The sequence below is a fragment of the Falco naumanni genome, chromosome 6, assembly GCF_017639655.2.
Source record: "Falco naumanni isolate bFalNau1 chromosome 6, bFalNau1.pat, whole genome shotgun sequence".
NCBI lineage: Eukaryota > Metazoa > Chordata > Aves > Falconiformes > Falconidae > Falco > Falco naumanni.
The window spans coordinates 43,437,711-43,458,890 of NC_054059.1; the positions used below are offsets into that span (position 1 = coordinate 43,437,711).

At 37.6% G+C, this 21,180-nt stretch overlaps 1 protein-coding gene across 3 annotated transcripts in view; it reads left to right on the forward strand.

Moving 5' to 3' along the window:
* GRM1 (glutamate metabotropic receptor 1) overlaps positions 1 to 21,180 on the forward strand; it is a 197,724-nt gene that overhangs the window by 37,688 nt on the left and 138,856 nt on the right. For all 3 annotated transcript variants that reach the window (XM_040599251.1, XM_040599253.1, XM_040599252.1), the window contains exon 2: positions 56 to 305. In XM_040599251.1, the coding sequence (XP_040455185.1) occupies positions 56 to 305 (250 nt within the window). The remainder of the gene's footprint in view (positions 1 to 55; positions 306 to 21,180) is intronic.

Genomic DNA, 21,180 nt, shown 5'->3' on the forward strand with positions numbered 1-21,180 from the left:
CCTTTACTTATAAATGCATGATATAATATAAGTTGTTTGTTTGTTTTTTTAACAGGAAATTATGGAGAAAGTGGAATGGAAGCCTTCAAAGAGCTGGCTGCCCAAGAGGGTCTCTGCATTGCTCACTCTGACAAGATCTACAGCAATGCTGGGGAAAAGAGCTTTGATCGCCTGCTCCGCAAGCTGCGAGAAAGGTTACCCAAGGCTAGAGTGGTGGTTTGCTTCTGCGAGGGGATGACAGTGAGGGGGATCCTCATTGCCATGAGGCGCCTGGGAGTGCTTGGGGAGTTCCTGCTAATTGGAAGGTAAGGCTCTGGGTGTCATTTCTCTGCCTGTCCTTTCCCTCTCGTCCTGCAGGAGGTCCTTTCATTTCAGAGCCATGCAACTCAGGCTACCTGTAATTACCATGTTTACTTGTCTAATGAATCAAAATAAATAGCAAGATGGTAAAGCAGATCTCTGGAATGCGATATGACGATGTATTCCAGCTTAATTAGTGGTGGTAACTTTTGCTATTAACTACTAATTCTTTTATATGGATACATGATATTAGTGCTTTTGTGCTTTTGCACACTTTAAGGGAGCGTTTCATACACAGATTTTAGAACCAAAATAGGGAGAGAAGAATTCTGGTTTCAGAATGTGTCTGGAAGTGTGACACAAGACAGCATTTCATGTGTTTCACTAAACATGTCTCCTGATAATTCGAAACCCCAAATTATTGTGTGGTTTTGATTACTGGAACTTTTTTCCAGTCTTATGATTACAACCTGTAATCCTCAGTTGTATACTTTGTTCTGATCTTTGCTGTTGAAAGCTAGGGCACTGATATTACACAGACTTGTTTGTTTTTTAAAACGTTGAACTTGCTTATGGTCAAGTCAGTATGTGTGTGTGTTTTTATATTAACCAGAGTAATAGTGCAGGCTTGTATTGGACAGGCAAAGGCTACCTTTATCAAAAAGAAAATGGTTACTTTTTTCCTTCTAGAGTTTTTCTTTGTAGATATTCACTGAAATATAGTAATTTTAGTTCTATCACACGTAGTCTATCTACATTTATATTTTTGTGATAATTCTTATTTTGAGGCTTCTTTGACTTTCACCTTGATTTTTGCAATGTCTTTGTCTCATTTTCCATTTCAATGAATCTTGTTCAAATGATAAGGACTGACATTTTCTGTCTTGTCTGTTAGGTTAATAATGTCTTTTTTAATCCTTCTAGTTACTCTTTGTTTCTTTCTTATTTATTGTTTAAACACTGTTCCTTTGAGGCTTTTGACAGTTGTCTCCATACCTATTTAGCTTCTGTTGTCATTCTGATCTTTCAGACTTCTTTTTGTCCCTTTCTTTCCTTAAAGTCTTTGTATCTGTCATTGTCATTAACTGGGATGCTCTCTTTTTGCCCTGTGCTATAATATTGGTCTTTCCTTGACTATATTGCTCCTCAAAACCCAGAATTATGATTTTTTAAAGTCAGACAGCTAATCTAGCCTAAGCAATCATCTGAAAGCAATCAATGGTTCTCCTTTCATTGTTTATTTTTGTTGCAGTCTTTCATTGCAGTCTGTTTGGAGCAGAGACTGTATCTCTACAAGTGTGTGTAGATAAGATATAGCACATTTTGAAAACCATCAGCATTAAAATGAAACAGAGAGCAAGGTGGTATTGAGAATGCATGTGTTTTTCATCTGCATCATTCAATACACACAATTTGAAATTAATAATGGAATGTTTCAGTACTGACATGTTTTAAGTATGTTTTATCAGCGAATAGAGGAAACTAACTATAATAAAATTAGTCTGGGTGACAGCATCCCTGGTCTTTTTGTAAATGCCCTGTGGCTTTAGGTAACGCTGTCTTCATGTATCGTTGTCATTCTGTAGTGATATCTTATTGTTCACCTGATTTTGGTGCTCCCTTTTGACACTGTCCATAACAGAGAGCCAAAGGAAATCAGTCTCTTTCATTAAGCACCAAAATGAGGTACTTTGGTACAAACTTTAGTTTCCTATTAAACTATTTACTTAATCCCCTACTCAATGGACGTGTGGAACATTTCAGCTTATAATTTTGACTACAAGCCTTTATCAAGCATTATACTGCTCTTTTTAGTTCAATTATTTGTCTCAGAATCTGCCCAGCAGCATTGCTCTGAGCCTTTTGTCAGAAATTCTCACCTATTAAATGCTAATAATGGACTTTCTTTGGAAATCACAATGCATTTTTCAGGTAGGTTTTCACATACCCTTCTTTTATGCTGATAAGAGTATGGGAGGCTCCTTTTTTAGGGCTAGGTGGGCTGTTCCAATCATAAACCAGGCTGGCTATTGTTTTGCATAGTCTGGATTGTGTCCAACAGCTGGTTGAAATAAAAAGTATCATAGGGCTTGCACATCTTTCATATGTGCTTACAGAACTAAAAGAAAAGAGGTTTTCTTTGAATTGTCCTAATTAAGTGATTTTAAAAAATGGCAAATCTAGCAAACTTGTGAATAAGTAAGTTGCAGAGGAATTGCAGTGCGATGAATTTGGTCATCTATATACAAACAGGAACCAAGGCACATATTAACATTGCTCTGACATGCTGTTTATTCTTTTTTATTCAAGTACCCAGCTAAACAAAAACCCCAAAGCCTTTTAAGAACATTCTTTTAATTGACGGAAACTGGAAGTAAATGTGAAATCAAGACTTTTTTTGCAATGATGAGCTAAACAAAGCCTTTAATTTACCCACAAATTTATTATCAGCCAAACTGTATCAACCCCATACTCTGCTCTGACTCACTGTAAAGAGGAAGCCTTTACAAAGGGACACCTGGCTAAATAGCATCCTCCTGCTGCATCTTCAATATTTCTATTGATCAAAGGAGACAGGAAAGGCTTAGCTTAACTAAATTCAAGGTATCGGAAAGAGTGCTGGGAACTCTCTTTGACTTCAGCTTAAACTGGGAATTATAGGGGGTTACATTGAGCCAGAACTGGGTCATCGGACACTGGGGACTTTTCCGGGATGTGCTGACTCTTCTCAGGCATGGAGTTAAGACACTATTTGTGCTTTATCTAAGCAAGTGTTCCCAAATTCAGACTGGAGATCAAACTAGAAGTTCAGTCCCCTTTGCTACTGGAGGTGGGAGTCTGTTGTATTAGCAAAAAGAAAAGGAATTCCTATTTCTGAATCTGGAGGGAAGCTGGGATTAAGACAGGATGGGAGAAGAGGTTACAATCTGAGGGAGAACTGCAGATGTTCTGAAATTGATCAGTGTCCAAATGTAGTGGAGAGTTTAGTGGTAAAATGTATTAAACTATGAAATTAAAGATGATAAAGCTTTAAAAAGTGGCTGATAATCAAAGCGAAAGGAGAAGGCATAAACTGATCATGGCTTTGTATAAAACCAGTGATTGGAATAGTACTGGAATAACCAAAGGCAAAAGTTATGGTAATAAAATAAACTGTACTCTTGCGGCAATTGAGGTTATAGCTCTTTTAGCAGAAATTAGTTTTAATGTGAAGAGATTATGTAGAAAGATGCTCAACATCATGTGTCTAATCATGTATATGCAGGCCACCAGGTTTTACGTTACTTAATAAGCATCAATTAGGTTTTGTGAGAATCTGGCAAGGTGGATGAATCTCCTATATATCCCCTGGGATGATGCATCAAGGCAAGGCATGTAACTGACTTTCTAGCATCTGTGTGGGTAATGCAAAGCAAATGAAAGATACAAATGAAATCCCCAATATTAAGAGTTACTCTGAGATCATTGGAGAACAGACATGTTAGATAAATAGTTGGAAATGAAAATGCTGTTTTGCAATTTGATGATCTCTCAAACTCCTACACACAATGGTTTGTGTAAACTAGGAAGGAAGTATTAGTGCAGATGCCATTTTTCAATATAACACTTGGTAATAGGCTATGTACTGCTTTGCTTCCGTAGGCTTCCCAATGTTTTATGATCTCCATTAATATTGCTCTATAGGCTATTGTAGAACTATAAATTTTAAGAGTTGGTAGGGTGAATTCTCCTGAAAGTTTGGACACTTGGCAGTGAAGATATGGTTGGGTTCTTTGCTGTGAACTCAGCGCATGACAGAGGGCAAGTCAGTTCTTCTTTAATAAAACCCTTTTAGTGCAGGGTGACAGAGTTTTCAGGATGCGTAGTGTGACAAAATTTTTCCTGACTGCCCTCCCTTCACAAGACAATATTTGTGGGTTTGGCATTTAACTTCACACCTTCAAAAATATTGAGAAGGCACTGTCAGTGTAAGTTGTTTGGTCCCATTATCTGACATTGTTGGATATGTGGAACCAGATTTCATCCAGGTGTAAAGAGTAAACAACTTGCCAGTGAGTGTCTAAGACATGTGCCCTGACGCAGTCAATCCCTGGGGGGCAGGGTGTGTGGGAGGATTTGGGTAGGTGCTTAGGGCAGTTATCATCCTCCAAAGCCTGGGATTTTATACGTGAACAACCATGTAATCCCATCAAATTTTGGTGCACGACTTGACAGAAGAGTGTCTTGCCTACCTGCATGAGACCCATCAATTCCTAGCACTGTGACTGGGACACTGAGCCCCTGTTCAGCTCCATCAGAGCAAAGGAGGGCCTCTGCATCTGTGGACACGGTGGTTAAGACAGGGACCCAAACCCTATCTACATCACCCCAGTACTCATAAAGAAAAACTGGAAGGAGAAATTGACAGGCTCATAACATTGATTAATAAGGGAGGAGGAAGAGTCTGATCAGGAAGCTGGTCCTTCATCAAAGAAACAGGAGAAGGAGGTGACAGAAGTCACTTTATAGTGAGGCAGAAATCACCTGGTCCCTGAGGGAACTTTGAGATATGCAGAAAGATTGTGTCTGCCAGCCAGGCAAAATGGATGGCTGCCTTGTTGCTCGGATGCTGGGATACTGAGGCTGACAGTCAGGAATTAAAACATGAGGAAACTCAGAAGCTGGGGTAACTTGCTAGGGACCAGGGAATAGACAAAGAAATTGGAAAGGCAATAATCCAAAACCTCTGGAGGTGGCCTCTGTCAGGCATGAAGGCAAGATATCTCTTCAGGGATGACCTTGTAAATTTCCAAGGAAGTAGACCACTGGAAAAAAGTGGTGTTTTAATTTGTATCTCTGTTTCTCACTATCCAAATCTATTTTAATTGGCAATATATTGAATTATTTTACCCCAAGTTGAGTCTCTTCTGCCTGTCATGGTAACTGTTAAGCAATCTCTCTGTCTTTGTTTTGACCCATGAGATTTTTCATTCTACTTTGTACCTCTCTCTTGTTGGGTGGGGGTACCTGGTAAGCAGCTGGGTGGGCATTTGGCTGCTGACCAAGGCTAACCTACCAGAGATGACATAAGTTGCACTGACAACAGTATGATGACAGGTATTTCTCTTTCTTTTACATTCAGTTCTGACATGACAAATATCAATAACACAGAGTATCACAAATGCTGCCTTCCATATCTGGCTAAAGAGACTGTGTGCCTTTTCCTCCCAGACAAGTCCCTGGTGCCAGTGGCTCATACATAACCTACAAATTGACTGAGAATATTCTGCTGTTCTATTGGGATGTTTTTTATAAAAAAGATGACCATCAAAGTATGTTGCTATTTTTTTAAGTTAGACTAGCTGAAAGAAAGATGCTTTCTCCAGTGCACAGTGTCTTTATTTACACAGGGGCTGCCCCATGTTTATGAAAAATCAATGAGAAATGTCCACATTCTCCCAAAGAAGCTGAAGTGCTTTGCAGGGCCAATGTGTTTAACTCCATTTCTAGAAAATATGATTAGCTATTTTTAAGTACATAACAGATTACAAAGAAATCAGTAAGAGCCAACGCTATGCTGTCAGTGGGGAAAAAAAACCTGTCTTGTGCTAGCCTAGATTATCTAGCATAGGTTTAGGCTTTGTAAATTTGGCAAAAATAGTAGATATCACACAGTGTTGCTCATGATAGTGTTACTTGCTATGTTACTACAGTTTACTATGAATGGAAATGTGGTGTTAAGAGAACTGGTGGTAATCCAGCATTGCCAAATGGATACGATAGAACCCAAACCGCTAGTATATGATGTGCTGGTTGTTTTGGGAGGGTAGTCTGAGTGATAAAACTCATAGTGGTTCAAAAGCCTAAAGTAAAGATGACAACACAAGTGGCATGCTGACAAATAGGAAGATAGTAATTTAAGCAGAAAAAAGTTTACCTTTCATGCTGTTTACAGCAGGAAGAAGACTTATCTGTCTGGTACCTCCACAGCCAAAGATGCTCAGAATGACTGTTACTAATGAGTCTCTTGCTGTTGACACTCCAAGTTAGTGGAAGATTCTGTATTTAAATAGGTGTTTAGATGTAATCAGAGGTTTAGCTACGTTTGGATTCAAATTCCTGGATTAAAATTCAGGTAGATTCCATGAAATGCTGAAATCATTCATGATCAATGTTAGAATACTTTCAAAGTCTAACTGAATATGGCAGTTAAGCAAAATCTTGTCAATGAAGATAGTCCCACCTGGCAACATCAGCCTATTTCCTGAACATTATCAAGGTTGGTAATAGGATCCATTGCCAATTTTAAAGTCTGGAACCTCAGCACATGTCAGTCTCTACAAATTTGAATTCCTTATTCATTCATAGTTCAATTTGTAATTGCAGTCTAGCACCTGTTAACTATGATGAGAATTTATAATCAGTGTGGATGAGAACAGCATTACATGATGCAAGAAGACTATGAACAAGCATTTTTTGTTTACCCTTTAACCTAAAATAATATCAGTCCACATTAAAATGGGATTACATGTCAAGTGCCAATTAAATAGGCATATATTAGAGCAGAACTGCCTTTCATTTGACTTTCTCTGTAGTTTACATACAGAGTTCACCAATAGCCATTCTATGGCTGTTGCTTGTTGGAAGCTATGATGAATTAGATAGAACATTGAGGTTTACTTGGCTGGGATTTTAGAGAACATTTCCCTGCTGATCTTAACAATAGGAACAATGTTCAGTTATTCAGGGGTAGAGACAAGAAAATACAAGAAATATACCTATTGTTTTTAATGGTAAAATGGGATTTAATTAATACAGTGGGCAATTTTTTAACTGTTTTGGGTTGAGGATTTTTGTCTTTTCACTTCCTTCTCCCTTCTATGGGACATGAACTAAACTAGGTTTTGGATATAATCAAACCTCTGTCATATGGGCATCCAGAATTAGTTTCAAAGACATGTATTAACCCATAGATATTTCTGTGGATACACTCTGTTTTTAATGAGGGTGTCATTTTCAAAAGTCGTAGGTGAGATATTTGTAAATTGTAAATGTTTTTGTAAATGCTACTCAATTTCATTAAAACCCCCCTTTTTAACTCAAAATGAGATAGTTTCTGTTTTATGCAATAAAAATTGTTACAAAATAGTAAATTTCAGCCATGGTCTCTTTATGTTATTCCTAGTTCTTCACAGGCTTGTAACAGAATTTCCAGTATGGTGCTTGCTAAAGTGAATCCACTTCAGAGGAAACAGATCATATCACCAAGTATGAAACTGTGTTCCCGTAGTCCATGTAAATTCCTGCCCCAGACTGTCCAAGAGGGATCCTGTTTTGATAGACATGAAATACTAGGTCTCTGGTAACTTGAAGACATAGGAAAAAGCCCAAATCCTTCCTGGTAACTTTTTTCCAGGGTGATTTTCCCATGTGATCTTTAGAATTGTCTGTCCTTACGTGCCTATGTATCCAGAGACTTCCTGAAAGGATCAAGCTTATAGGGATTTCAGGCTGTAGGCCATGCAGTTGTGAAATGGTATGTTTAAACTGTATTTGAGTGCTTGCAAACTATCTGTGGTAAGAAATAAATCACAGAAGATAGTACTTAGATTAGACGTAACTCTGAGTATCTTTTGTTCTTGGACAGTGGTCATAAATCACTTCTTTGATTTCTTTACAAGAGTTTGAAAGAAAAACAATATCCAAGTTATTATTCAGAAGATGTCTTTGTACGTATTATTAATATAAACATCACAAAGCATAAATACAACACTTTAATAAATCCTGAATGCACCTGTAAGACTAATTAAAGTGGAAGCAGTACTGATTACTAAAATACAAATGTGTAAGTTATTTTAATAAAGTAAATACAGTTTTTTAAATTGATATGAAAGGTTGCTGATTTAACAAACAGGACACATGAAAACCTGTTTAAGGCAATGTACACGTTTTAAGGTAGTTATTAATGTACCTTTCTCTTAAATGTTGATTGTATTAAGAGAAGAAAAGGAACTGGGATTTTCCTGTTTCTGAATGCTTAGTGCAATTGATTATCAAGGCTAAGTAACGCTATCTTTCCCTTGCTTAAGTCACTGGAAAAGGAGAGGGGACAAAAGCATACAACTAAGTATCTTGAAATCAATAAGAAATGTGTCACTTAAACTTCATGATGGTAAAACTTGTGGGGACAAAACTCTCTTGTTTCTGGATTTCTGGTAAAGCTTTCAATGAATCTAAGTCAGTTTATGCTTAGAAAAAAAAGGCTAAGACTTGGTTCAGTGTTTTCAAATTGTCTTGACATGAATTTTGCAAGGAGAGTTATCTAAGCTAGTAACGTCCAACAGAATGCAAGGAAGGAACATTTTCTGCAGTCTTCCAACATTGAAAAAGTGCAACAGTTCAATGTCTGCTTGTTGGCTGTGAATTAATATGGACGTTAGAACCAATGAATTACCAATAACATGGTGTTATGTGTTGTTGATGGTTTATTTATTAGGGGGTATAGGTTTTATCATGCCTCTGTAGCAACCAGTAGCTGGATGGCTGCTGCTCACTGGAAGGATATGCTGTGCTTTTATGTGACTGGATAATATTGAATGGTACTACTTCAAGGGTCTTTGTATAATTTACTTACAGCCAGACTTTTTCAGGCATGTCTGTGTGAGGCTGGGATTTTTTATCAATGGTTAGGAAACAAAGCAGTTTATGTTTCTATTGACAACAGTTAAAATAAACCCTAATACTGTGAACTTGGGAATTCCTGCAGTTTACTTCTAGTGCTTTTCAGTGCTCAAATAGAAATGTAATTTAATACAGTTCAAGTAATACCATGAGCTAACCCCTCCCTCAAATTATAAAGCTCAATGTTTTTCTTCAGATTTAACTTCTTAATTCTAAACAGCAAATGAATCACCTGTGCTTTTTTTTCAAGAAAAACAGAATGAAGGGTGAACCTTCCCTGAAATACTTGTTCATTTTATTATTACTAAAGGATAATTATTTTCATGTTTCCTGCCAAGTCTTAGTATAAAATTTGTTTTTCCTGCTCCAGTATAGACATATATATAGACTGTTAACAGTTCCAGTCCTTGGATCACTAGAAAATTTGCCATTAGGGGTAAGTTATTAACTGAAGGTAATCAGAATTACCTGAGCTGTGTTCGTACAAACAACACGTTTTGACAGGGACAAGCACATCAAGGAAAAAATAATTTAGGTTGTAATGTAAACAACTTTCTACTGAATGCCGGAAAGCAGTGACTGAAGAGCTTTAGAGCTTCTGTGCATAATCATCTGGCTGCATTTTCAGTGCAGAAATTTGCTGCTTGTTTAAGCTTTTGGCTCATTGACCAGAGAAGGTAAAATAAAGAGCAGGGTACAGTCTTGTGGGGAAAGACCATATACTACGTGATTTTCAGTAGTTTTTCCCTTTCCTTTCATAAATGCCTTCAACATAATGGCTTTGCTGCAGAACCTCTGGTACTTTTCCAAGGCTGGAGTATGTGCCCAATATTTAGCAGTCTGAGGAGCTGAATTCATATGAAGGGAGGCTAGCCCTGAAGCATCTGTATGAACATACAGTGTAGAAGTTTTAGGTCATGCAAAGGTTGTAATCTGACAGCCAAATGCATAATGTTTCTGAAGCTGAAATTAAACTGGAATCAAAGCAAATGGCCCATGGTGTTAGATCCTTAGTCTGTTGTTTTCAGCTGAAATTTTCAGCCAAGGCAAATCCTTTCCATTTCTGAGGGATAGTAATGCTTTAGGTCCTGACATGACGTCAAGAACTCATTTCACAAAGTCAAAGCTGGCTTTTTCATGTCACTATCGCCTCTTCAGCGCCATTAGTCTGTTTTGATGCAGGACTGAAAGATTGCAGAACTGGCCAGCTCTTGCCCACATTTCACTTCAGGCATTAAATGCCTGCATCTTATTTCAGTTACTTGTACCTCAGAGAGGGAGAGTCAAAAAAAGAATTTTGTATCAAAGCCCTGCAAATTCATTGCTGCCTGATAAGTGACCTGGCACTTATTTTAACTGACTTTAAACCATATGCATTATTCACTATGAGCTATTTGTGGGTAAGCTTTGGTACCTAGGGCTCATACAGTTATTTTCCACGCTGGTGATTTGGCTATATTTATTCATTCTGTGGGGAAAAAGTTTAAATTTTTTCCTCCTGTCCCCCTTTTCATCAAAGACTGGAAGGATGCAATGCAAATCAGAATTAAAAAGAAAAATATAGTTCTGCTGTTTAGTATAGTAGAAATAGAATGTATTATTTTTTTCTGCTTTACAGAGTAAGACTGAACTCTTTGGTTTCAGTCCAAAGAAGGCATTGCTAAGAAGAGACTGACTATCAGCTCTTCCATGTTAACATGAAGATTAGGAAAACTGCATAATAGGTCAAATTTAAGCACTTCTGTATGCAGAAATGACAACCTGAATGTGACTCCTGTTACGGGTTCTGCTGATTTCTCACAGCAGGTTGAATCATTGTAAGTTGTTATTTCTAATAAGAAATATCCAAATTTTCTCTACTGTTCTTCTAATACATCTCAGAATATTCGATTTTACCTGCCTCCTTGTTGTTATATATTATTTGCATTCTTTAGTTGTTCTTTGCGTGCACCATTTTGTTTCCTGCATCTCCAACCATCCTTTCTTCTTCTTCCTGTCCCTGTTTACCTCAGTCTCAAGACTTTCTTGCCAATCAATATATTGAGCTCTTCAGCACCTGCTACCATTATGCAGCTTTTAATTTTTGTAGTAAAAATTCCTCACTGTTTACATAATTTCATTTCTGTGAAGTCAGGAGGAATTTTGGCATTTTCTGAATCAGAAATGGAGATAAGTAAAACATGCTCTTGAAAATCCTACTCGTATTACAGAGAAACTTGAGGAATAGGGAACTTTTCTGCCTTATCTGTTTGCTCCTATTATGTTAGGCAGATTTACACCCTTTTTTGCAAGTCTCACTCAAAGCCATTATTAAATAAACATAAAAATTCAGGAATGATATATCCTCTTTTTTTTTTTTGTGTGGATGTGCGATAACAGTCAAGAAAAAGAAGACCCCCCCTCACCTCAAAAGTAGCTATGCAGCTATGTAAGACTGGCCCTTTTATTGTTTTCATCTCTTCTTGATGGGAATTTGCATCACTATTGCCATTAAAAAATACAGTATGAAGCATTTGTTACCATATTAACCACTATTGCATTTACAGACCTGAAGTACTGTAAGGGTAATTGACTTGAATCTGAAAACTAAATTCTGACGACTGGCAATGATATAAAGTGAAAAACTAGGCAGGTGTTCCAACTTCTAAAGGCTAGCAGTTGATCATTTTCAGAGCTGCAAACTAAGTGTAAGTGAAGACTCACAAGAGGTAACCTGGTGTAAGCAAACAAACCAGACACTGTAGTACCACTGCTATGGTCAGTGCCCAGACTAATTTACAGTGGAACACCTAGAGTACAAAATTAGATGTGTTAACCTGCACGCATTTCAAATGAATTTGTCTCAGCAGTGTGATTACAATGTATGTCAAATGAACCCAGAATGGGAATGGAGAGTTTAAAGTCTTCACGAGAAACCTGCCACCATCTCTCTAGTAAGCATGAGAATAGAAATAGAGGATGATAGAGTGCAATAATGTCTCTTGAGTTTAAAGTCTTCACGAGAAACCTGCCACCGTCTCTCTAGTAAGCATGAGAATAGAAATAGAGGATGATAGAGTGCAATAATGTCTCTTGAGAGCTCTGTTGTCCAAGTATGACTGATTTCTTTTTTTATCTTTACCATTATATTAGTGGGAAAACTTCTTAGATGGGAAAACTTAAGTAATTGCACAACCTGCTGCTCCAGCAGGGTAAGAGTTGCAGTTGTAAAGAGATGCAGGCAGAATTAAGAAGCAGCAAAGGTAAAAGGCTAAGAAAGGAGAAGAGGTGGTACTAAAATGTGAGAAAGAAAAACATAGATTGTAGGGAGAGGGCAAGTAGAATGGGGAAGTGGGAAAGCATGATTTACAAGAGTCTGTATGTAACAAAAAAAAAAAAAAAAGTTAGAGATGGTGAGTGATAGCTTTGGTTTCAGGCAATTATTACTTTTTTTTCTGACCCAAATTGAGATGTGTTACGAAACATGAAACAAGCTGAGTCTCTATAAATTGCACAAATTGAATGGAAGCAGAATCATGACTCCAGACTGGAGAAAGTGGTGGGCTGCTAGCCCATCAGGATTCAATACAAGAACGCTTCTGTTGATACTGAAGCTCTCCAGCAAAATACCAAGGGCTGAATTCTGTTTTCATGGTGCTGTGAAACATGAATAATCCTTTGGAAAACAGTGCTGTTGAAGTGAGTGTGAAATGAGAATAACTTTCTGATACGAAGTGCTTACCCGTTAAAACAGAAAAATGTCCACGTGTTGTAGGATTTGTGTTTCTGTCAGTGCTGAACATCCAGTGCTTGTGTTTCAAATTAAGACCTTTTACTTCAATATTTTTTCTTCTCTGTGAAGAAATATATTTTCTGATATGCTGACTGGCTGATTAGTTTCAAGCCAGATGATTGACATTCCTTGTAATTTTAATCCTTGGTGTGGAAATTACAGATGTTGTGCTTGTTTGTTAATGTCTGATTCTTGTTTAAAGCTTCCTAAGTTATTTACTTCAACAAAACCTCAGCAGCGTCTGTCAGTTCCACACATTAGTCTGAATATAAAAGGATATATTCTGTGTGATTTACATTTGCTGGCTTTTAATTGAATCAAGTCTTCCTAATGGAAGAGGGAACAGGAGTCTACCTGGATTCATTTTCATCATTTATGTTAGACGTACCGTCATGTTTGTCCTCATGTGTCTTTCTAACTAAATGCATGTTTTTAAGGTTTTGCAAACTACAAATGCTTTGGGGAAGGGAAAATCTTTTAAGGCTGTGCAATGCAATACACAAAGGGAGGACCTTGGCTCATAACTGGTTTTGCTGGTCAGTACTGCAACTCATGCAAACAGTAATAGTATTTTAAAACCAAACAAAAATTACTAGGAAAGAATGTAAAGGAAAGACCAAACACCAAGCAGAAGAGGGGATTTTTTTTTTTTCTGTTTTAAAAAGAGGCTTGCTGCAGTGCTAGCATAAATTATACGCACTTACTAAAGCTGAATTTTGATATTGTATGGGGGCCATGGCCTCACTGCTTAAGTGGAGGTGTTCAGGATCAGCATGAACAGCTGTGCTACTTGTCTTGATGATCATGGAAAGAAGCTGGCTGGGAGCCTGGAGGGGAAAGTGTCTATATCAAAGCGTCATTCTTTCAGAATGTATGGGCACACTGAGTAAAGCTTCAGTCTCTCTGACAGAGCTCCAAACCCAGATAGAATCATAGCATCATTTAGGTTGGAAAAGGACTTTAAGATCATCAAGTTTAACCATTAACCCAGGAATGCCAAGTCCATCACTAAACCATGTCCCTAAGCATCACATCTACACATTTTTTAAACATGGTGATTCCACCACTTCCCTGGGCATCGTGTTCCAATGCTTGAGCACACTTTCAGTGAATAAATTTTTCCTAATATCCAATCTAATACCTCCCAGCATAATTTGAGGCCATTTCTTCTTCTGTCACTTTTATCTGAGAGAAGAGATCACCCCCACCTGCCTACAACCTCTTTTCAGTTAGTTGTAGAGAGTGATAAGGTTCCCCCTGAGTATTCTCTTTTCCAGACTAAACAACCCCAGTTCTCTCAGCCGCTTCTCATAAGACTTGTGCTCGAGACATTTCACCAGCTCCGTCACCATTCTCTGGATGTGCCCCAGCACCCCAATGTCTCTTTTGAATTGAAGGGCTCAAAGCTGAACACAGTATTTGGAGTGTAGTCTCATCAGTGCCGAATACAAGTAGACAGTCACTGCAAAGTGATGGAGACTTACCTCAAATTGTGCTCCTTCTTTTCCTGGCTTGATCCAATGAAAGTTGTAGCACAGGATCTAGCACTTCATCTTTTAAAAACTTAAGTTTTACTTAAGCCGGAGTCTTTGGATTAGAGAAAACTATTTTTGTGAGCCACTTGTAATATTCAGTGCTCAATGTAATCTGTGGCTGAGATTGCAGTTCCCACTGCAGAACTAGGCTTTATAGTCTAAGAGTTGCTGTTTTATTGCCAGGTATTTTACCAGATTCAAATTTACTGTTCCTGTTAATCCCAAATCACATTTTGTGTCCCCAGGCAAGCAGAGCTTCATGTACCTGCCCCTTACCTGTCCAGATTCTCCAGCTCTGTGCTCCTGGCAGCCTCTAAAATAAACTTCATACATTGCTAATGTATATGCCTGCAGCACAGTGAGGGCTGAAATAGTTGAGACATAGTAAGAATAAATTGAATTTAACATAAAAATAAGACATTAACTGTTGTAGTGACTGAATTATTCCATGTTGTATGTAACTTAATATAAGGCTCTGTGAATCACTTAAATGAAACTGCCACAAATTTTCAGACTGAAAAGCAGAAGGAGCCTTGCTGTGTAACTGAAATCCCCCCCTGAGGTAGGTAGTGATTTAGATCTCTCTTGAAGGAGCCAGGGTCTATTGACCGTTATGGAGTGTATGGGGAGCTAAATGATAAGGGCAAATACAGAGGGAGAAACAGCTGTACAGTGCTCTAGGTGATATCTATCTGCTTATCTTGGGTTTACAACATAGGAAGTCCATTTATGCTGGAATGAGTAGTAGGCCAGGAAAAACAAACTTCATAACCAAGGTCTTTGAAAGGTATGTATCTCCAGTTGCTTTTTTCCCCCCTCTTATTTCAAAGAGCTGTAGGAATGATACATTTTGTCATCTATTTGAAAGTCTGGTGGATGAACTAAACATTCTGGAGGCAATGCTTGTAACAAGTTGAAACAACTTTTAATGACTTTAATAGTTTGTTTTCTTTCCTTAGCAGGAAGAAAAAATGTATTCTTTGCCAACCTGAAACATTTTTGTTAAATCCAGAGCTATGTTGTATCAATTTCAAAACAAATATGCTATTTCAAAATAGAAATTCAGAGTGTTCCTATTTTGAAAATATTGAAATATTTCTTCTAGAGAATGTCAAAATAAATTGTCATAATATTTAACCCCCCATGCTTTCCAAATCGGTGAATAATTTTGATGTCCCCACATATTTAATTTCCAGCAGATGTATTATTCATCCATTTCTTTGTAGTTTTAGTAATGCTTTTGAAATCCCTGCTGATAGTGACTCCACAAATCAAAACCTCCCACCATTTTCAGTAGTCTGAGATTCCATCCTGTTCTCATGTATAATGATAGAAATACAAACCTAATTTTTTTTTTCCTCTGTGAACTACACAAACACAATATAATAATTATATAGACTCAAGTCCTTAGGAGCATGGTACACTGTGACATGCTTTCTCAGCAGTATGGGATACCGTGAGCCCATCAAATCCATCATCTGTTTGCATTGGCTCCCCATAGAATAGTGCCCTGGATTCAAAATCCTTACTCAAGGTCAGCTTTGTCTTTATCCTTAAGGAGCTTGGTGATCTTTAATAAAGTTATCTACAAGAGATCTAAAGTATTTGGGCTCAAAACTGTGGCCAATGCTTTGGCCAAAATGGCAAATGGGAGTCTCATAGCTTCTGTCCGAGCCTGGCCTTAGGATGTAGAGTATAAGGTATGTGACTGAAGTGCTGGCTTCTCCCATCAATACTCGTAAAAACATATGCATAAGGAGATCAGAGAATGAACACTCTATAAACAAACAAGTTCTTAGCAAGTAGCTGCAAATATGCACCACAGCAGAAAAGATCCATGATATATACAATGCTTTATCAGCAAGAGGAGGAGAGAACCAGAGGGAAGGTTGTTCAGGCTCACAGTCCTCCCATTAGGGGTTAGGATCTTCCTGCAGTACCTGAGCAAGGAAAGCAGTCACCCTCAGCTCTCTGCAGATGGCTTTGTTACCCTCCTAAGGCACCTGTCTGTCCACATCTCCGTCTCCCTGCTCTACTGGCTACAGGGGCAACACATACCCAAAGTCATGCAAGAGAAATTCAGACTTCTAATTCCAGCATCAGATTGGGAGGTTTGAAATTTTTTTAATTGAAATTTATACAGAGAGAAAGAAAGAAACAGGGTTTTTTTCCTCCCTAGCTTCACTCCACAAAATCCGGTTCACCGAACCTGTACTCTGCAAACTTAAATCTGCCCATTGATTCACAGTTCAGTTCCGAGATGGTAGCAGCCACTGCAGTACAAACACCTGTGGAGATTGTTGACAGGCAAAGCTAGTGTTCCTGTTGGTGTATTTCTTGCTGTCTTATCCTAGTGATGTTTAAATGAATTCAGACTGTGTCTGGCATGAAATAGGGCATCGAGCACTTCTTTCCTGGTGGTTCTGGTACTAAGAAACAAGTTGTGCAGAGTCTTTGACCCTTTGAAGGCATTAACTGAATTTTGAATCATAGTTCCTTTAAATGAAATTTAATTCATTCATAAAAAAAATGAAAAAGGATTAAACTGATTCCATTCCTAGTCATTTCAAACCACCTTGTACATGATATAATTTTTTTTTTTTTTTTAAATTAGAATAAAATGCTGAGAGATACTATTCTGGGCAGCGGAGAGACCAGTGACATTGGAAATACTTATTTAAAAAATCTTGATTCTGGCAAAAAAATTATTCTTAAATCTGAACTTGAATTAGGCCCTGGTTTTTAATGATTATTCGGATGTTTAACATTTATGTCTTGACAGCCATTGTACTTGAAGTATGATAAGAAAAGGTAAAAATTTTCCCATTACCAGATCTTTACAATAAGTAATGAATTTAAATTGATACTGTCCCTTATTTTTGACAACATGTTAACATGGCTGGCTGGTTAGTTTGTTTACTGTTATCCCCACATCTAATGGTGAATTCACACTCCAAACCTCTAGCTGCATAACATAGAAAAGTGGTGACCATCCATAGAAATGGAACTCCTTTGGGAACAGAGGAGATCACTCAGCTGCTTGCCATAGCTACCACAAAAGAGATGTCTAGAAAACAAAAGAAGCAGATTGGTCCCAGGTTTAAAAAAATCTGTTTGTTTTGGCACCAACCATTTGCAGAGAAGCCACTCACTGTGAACTCCATGGTGTCTCATGTAGAATCCACTATTAACCAATTTTAAATGCAGTAAGAGTGAAGAAAAGGGCTGTTTCTCAGTAACTTACTTGACTTGACTTTGCATGGTCAAAGAGATGCTGTTGCTTCTGTTCGGCAATACTTTTAAGCATAGGCTTAAAGATTTTAAAAAAATAATTATTTAGTAAGTGTCCACCTGGTTGCTGTCACAGGAAAATGCAAGGCTTTTATACTGATGAACTTAAACATTATAGAGAACACACATGATTTTGGGTTTAATGTTGATTCCTTGAAAGGACTTAGAAAGGTGAAGGTACTTAAGGATTGTGTGGTCATTATGAAAAGTACACACTTATAATTAGCTTTATATTCTGGACTACTAAATAGGTTATTACTAGTATAAAATGAAAGCAATAAGATCATATTATAGTTTAAGAAGCAGCACAGGATAACATTTAGTAGAGTAGCAAAGAATGAGTAAAGTTATAGCTAATATATCTTTAGCTTGGCTTTAATCATGCTAATTAAGATGACTGGAAAACACAGAAGGGAAGAAGATTCAGGAACAAGAAATAAGCTGACTTGCCAGTCACAAACATCAGGAAATCAGCTTGATCAAAAAGCCAGTAGATGTATTTGTAAGTATTGTACAGAATAAAATGATGTTAGGTATAGATATGTTTGTTAATTTATGTATTCAAGGATAACTAATTATTGGTGCTATGCAGTAGTCATGGAGGAGAGTGACACAATTTTATATCAGTAATCAAATATTAAAAGGTCTCTGAAAACAGCATTCCTCAGGCTTTGAACTTGCATTTGTGCCTTGGTCCCTGTCTATGGGTGCATCAGGATTTTTTTTGTAATTTTTTATCTGAATTCAGGTAATCGAGGTAATATTTCTTTGTAATAGGTAAACCATCTATTTGTGATTTTCAAGACAGAATTTGATTTTAGTCTGATCTTTTTCTTTGTCTTATATTGTCTGTATAACCACATATTTCATAGTGCTGAAATACATGATCTCCTTGTCATAAGAGGCTGTTGTATCTCATTGTTCTTTATTTACTCACTCTGTGCTGTGTTTAAGGTTTTATTTAAAACCTTTTTTGTCTCATTCTTTAAGAATTATTTTTTTTAAAGGTAAGTTCATTAAACTTTCCCAGTTTCTTTTATCATTTCCAGAGTATGTCTTGTGGCCAAAAAAAGCTGACGATGGTTTGAGAGGAGAAGAGCATGTCTGTATTTGTTAGCCAGCAGATAAATTTGTGTCAATAGAATACCCTGCCAAACCTTCAGAAGTGAGGTGGCCATTTAGCATGTGCTTCCTTGTGATTTCTTCAGTCTTATACTTTATATTATCTGCATTTTCATGGCCCTTCACAAAATAAAGTATTCCTTTTGCTGGGAAAGATGTGCTTATATTATTTACATACCTTTTCTGTTAGAAGTAGCACACAAGCTCTTTACTGCTAAAAAAACATTAGGTAGGCTTGTGATGTTGAAATATTTTGTTCTGGATAACTTTACATTTAGTTGTGAGGTGGGATTATTTTGTTTCGAAAGCCACAATAGTCTCTAGGAGATGAAGTTGTACATGAAAATCCCTGAAAAACATTGAAGATGGGGACTCATAGGGAAAGCAGAACCTGAAGTTGTACCCAGTGAGTTTTTCTTGGCACCGTTAGGGTGGGGACTACCAGCCGAAGGGCAGTGATTCAGGAAGATGTGGTTCATAGCTAGGGCCAACGGTGTTGGAGGTTTTTCTGTCCTCACAGAAGCTCAAGAGGAGGATGTCTTGAGAGCTTGCTGCATATCTGGAGCCTTGGACAACTGCTTTGATACCTCTGCATTCCCTTCTGGTTTGTGGTTTCTGTTGACTGGCATAGAACAGCTGACGTATGTTAAAAGCTAGAGTGCTCCTGAAGCTTGCAAGCCTGCAGAGAGAGAACTTGTCACTGCTGTGGTGTAATAAACTTTCCTCCAATTCACTTTTTTTTTTTACTTGGAAAACTGTTAGACACTTTATACGGCTACTAAAATTTACTATTTGAAGTTTCTCAAAGGGAATGAATGTCAGAACTAATCTTGGGGCTATTTTAGAGAGACAACAGGACCTAGATTTATGATTAGGTTTTTACCTATATCAAAGTTAAGGACTGGTTTCATATTTGTGGTTATGGAAAAGTAATTTGGCTTCACATTGACAATCCACTGTGGTATCAATACACATTGCAAATTATTAAACAGAATAGTGTCCTAACTTTTTAATTTAAAATATGACTAATTTCCTGAATCTATTGTTTGTATTGGAAAATTAGATGATCTACTTTTCATTTATACCAGCATACAGACTATGCATACTTGATGCAATTAATATAGTTGGATGAAAGGCAGACATATTTTGATACAAAGGCAGATGTGAATCAGTGATTTTCATCATAAAAGTATGTAATTAAGTAATCTTCCACTCTGACCTACAGGAGAAACTGAACCTTGGCTGCAACGAACGTGTAAATAGCAGCCCTGTATTTTGAGGAACAAAGGGTGATATTTACAGCAAAGACAGCATATTATCAGTGTCATCAACTCTCTGTAGTTAGCAGCAACTGTTTCCAAAGGGTCCCCCAATGTTACAAATTCACCAATCAAAATCTGGAAAATACTGAACATTTGCTTTTTTTTTTTTTTTTTTTTTTTTTTTTTTTTTAATAGGAACACTCTTTGTTTACAGTCATATATTTCAGGCATCCATTTGCATAAAATCTGATGTTATAATTTTAAATATAAGTGGGTTAGGTGTTGTTGGCCAAGGTAGGCCTGCCCAGGTCCCACATCCCTCAGGCAAGTTTTCCTTTGTCCCACGTTGGGATTCTCTGCAGGGTTCAATGTACAGTCCCCTTTGATGCACCGCTGGAGCCAAAAGATACATTTGGTAGGCATGTATGGCTGGCTCACAAATGCTTCTGAATAATTCTCTTATACTTTGAGAAGGAAAGCCATAATTTCTCCTTCCTTCTCTTTCCATTTAACCAGTGTCATGCTGGTGGGGATATTAGCTGTGCAGGAGAGATTTTCAGAACTGCTCGGCATCCCTAGAGATAGAGGTTTTTCTGTGTACTTATCTTGGGGCTTCTGATCCACTGTTCAGCAAGAATTTCCTTTCTTCCATCTTCTTCCTTCTTGCTTTATCTCTCCTCAGACACCTCCCATCTCTGTTGGAATTCAGTGCCAGTAAGAAAATCTTCCTAAGCACTTTCTTGATTATTAGCTGACACTCTCCATAGTTGCATAAAAATGAAACCCCCTGATCAACACATTCTGACTGTGATGTTTGAGGCAAGATTATTACTGGCCGATAAGTTCATGTAGCTATGAGGCCAGGGTTTGTATTTTTAAGTATTATAAAGTTAGTCACACAGAAAATAGTCAAACAACGCTTCCCCATTGTGTACGTGTTAATTTATAAGGTGAATTAACACCTATTTCCAACTTATTTTTTAACACGTCAAGAAGAGTAGCAGAGAGAAAATCAGAGAGCATATACTAATTAGCATGTTCTAATAATGGAGTGGGCTTGTCAGAGTCTCAAGCACAGTGGTTTAGATAACTATCCATTTCTTCTGCTGTTGCAATTATTCCACATGAGTTGTTCCCTAACTTTCCCTTTCACCAGACCATCATGTAGAAGCAGGACCTGATGCAAGGCTTGCTGAGCCCAGAGAATGTATTTGGTGTGTCACTGTGTGCGGTGAGG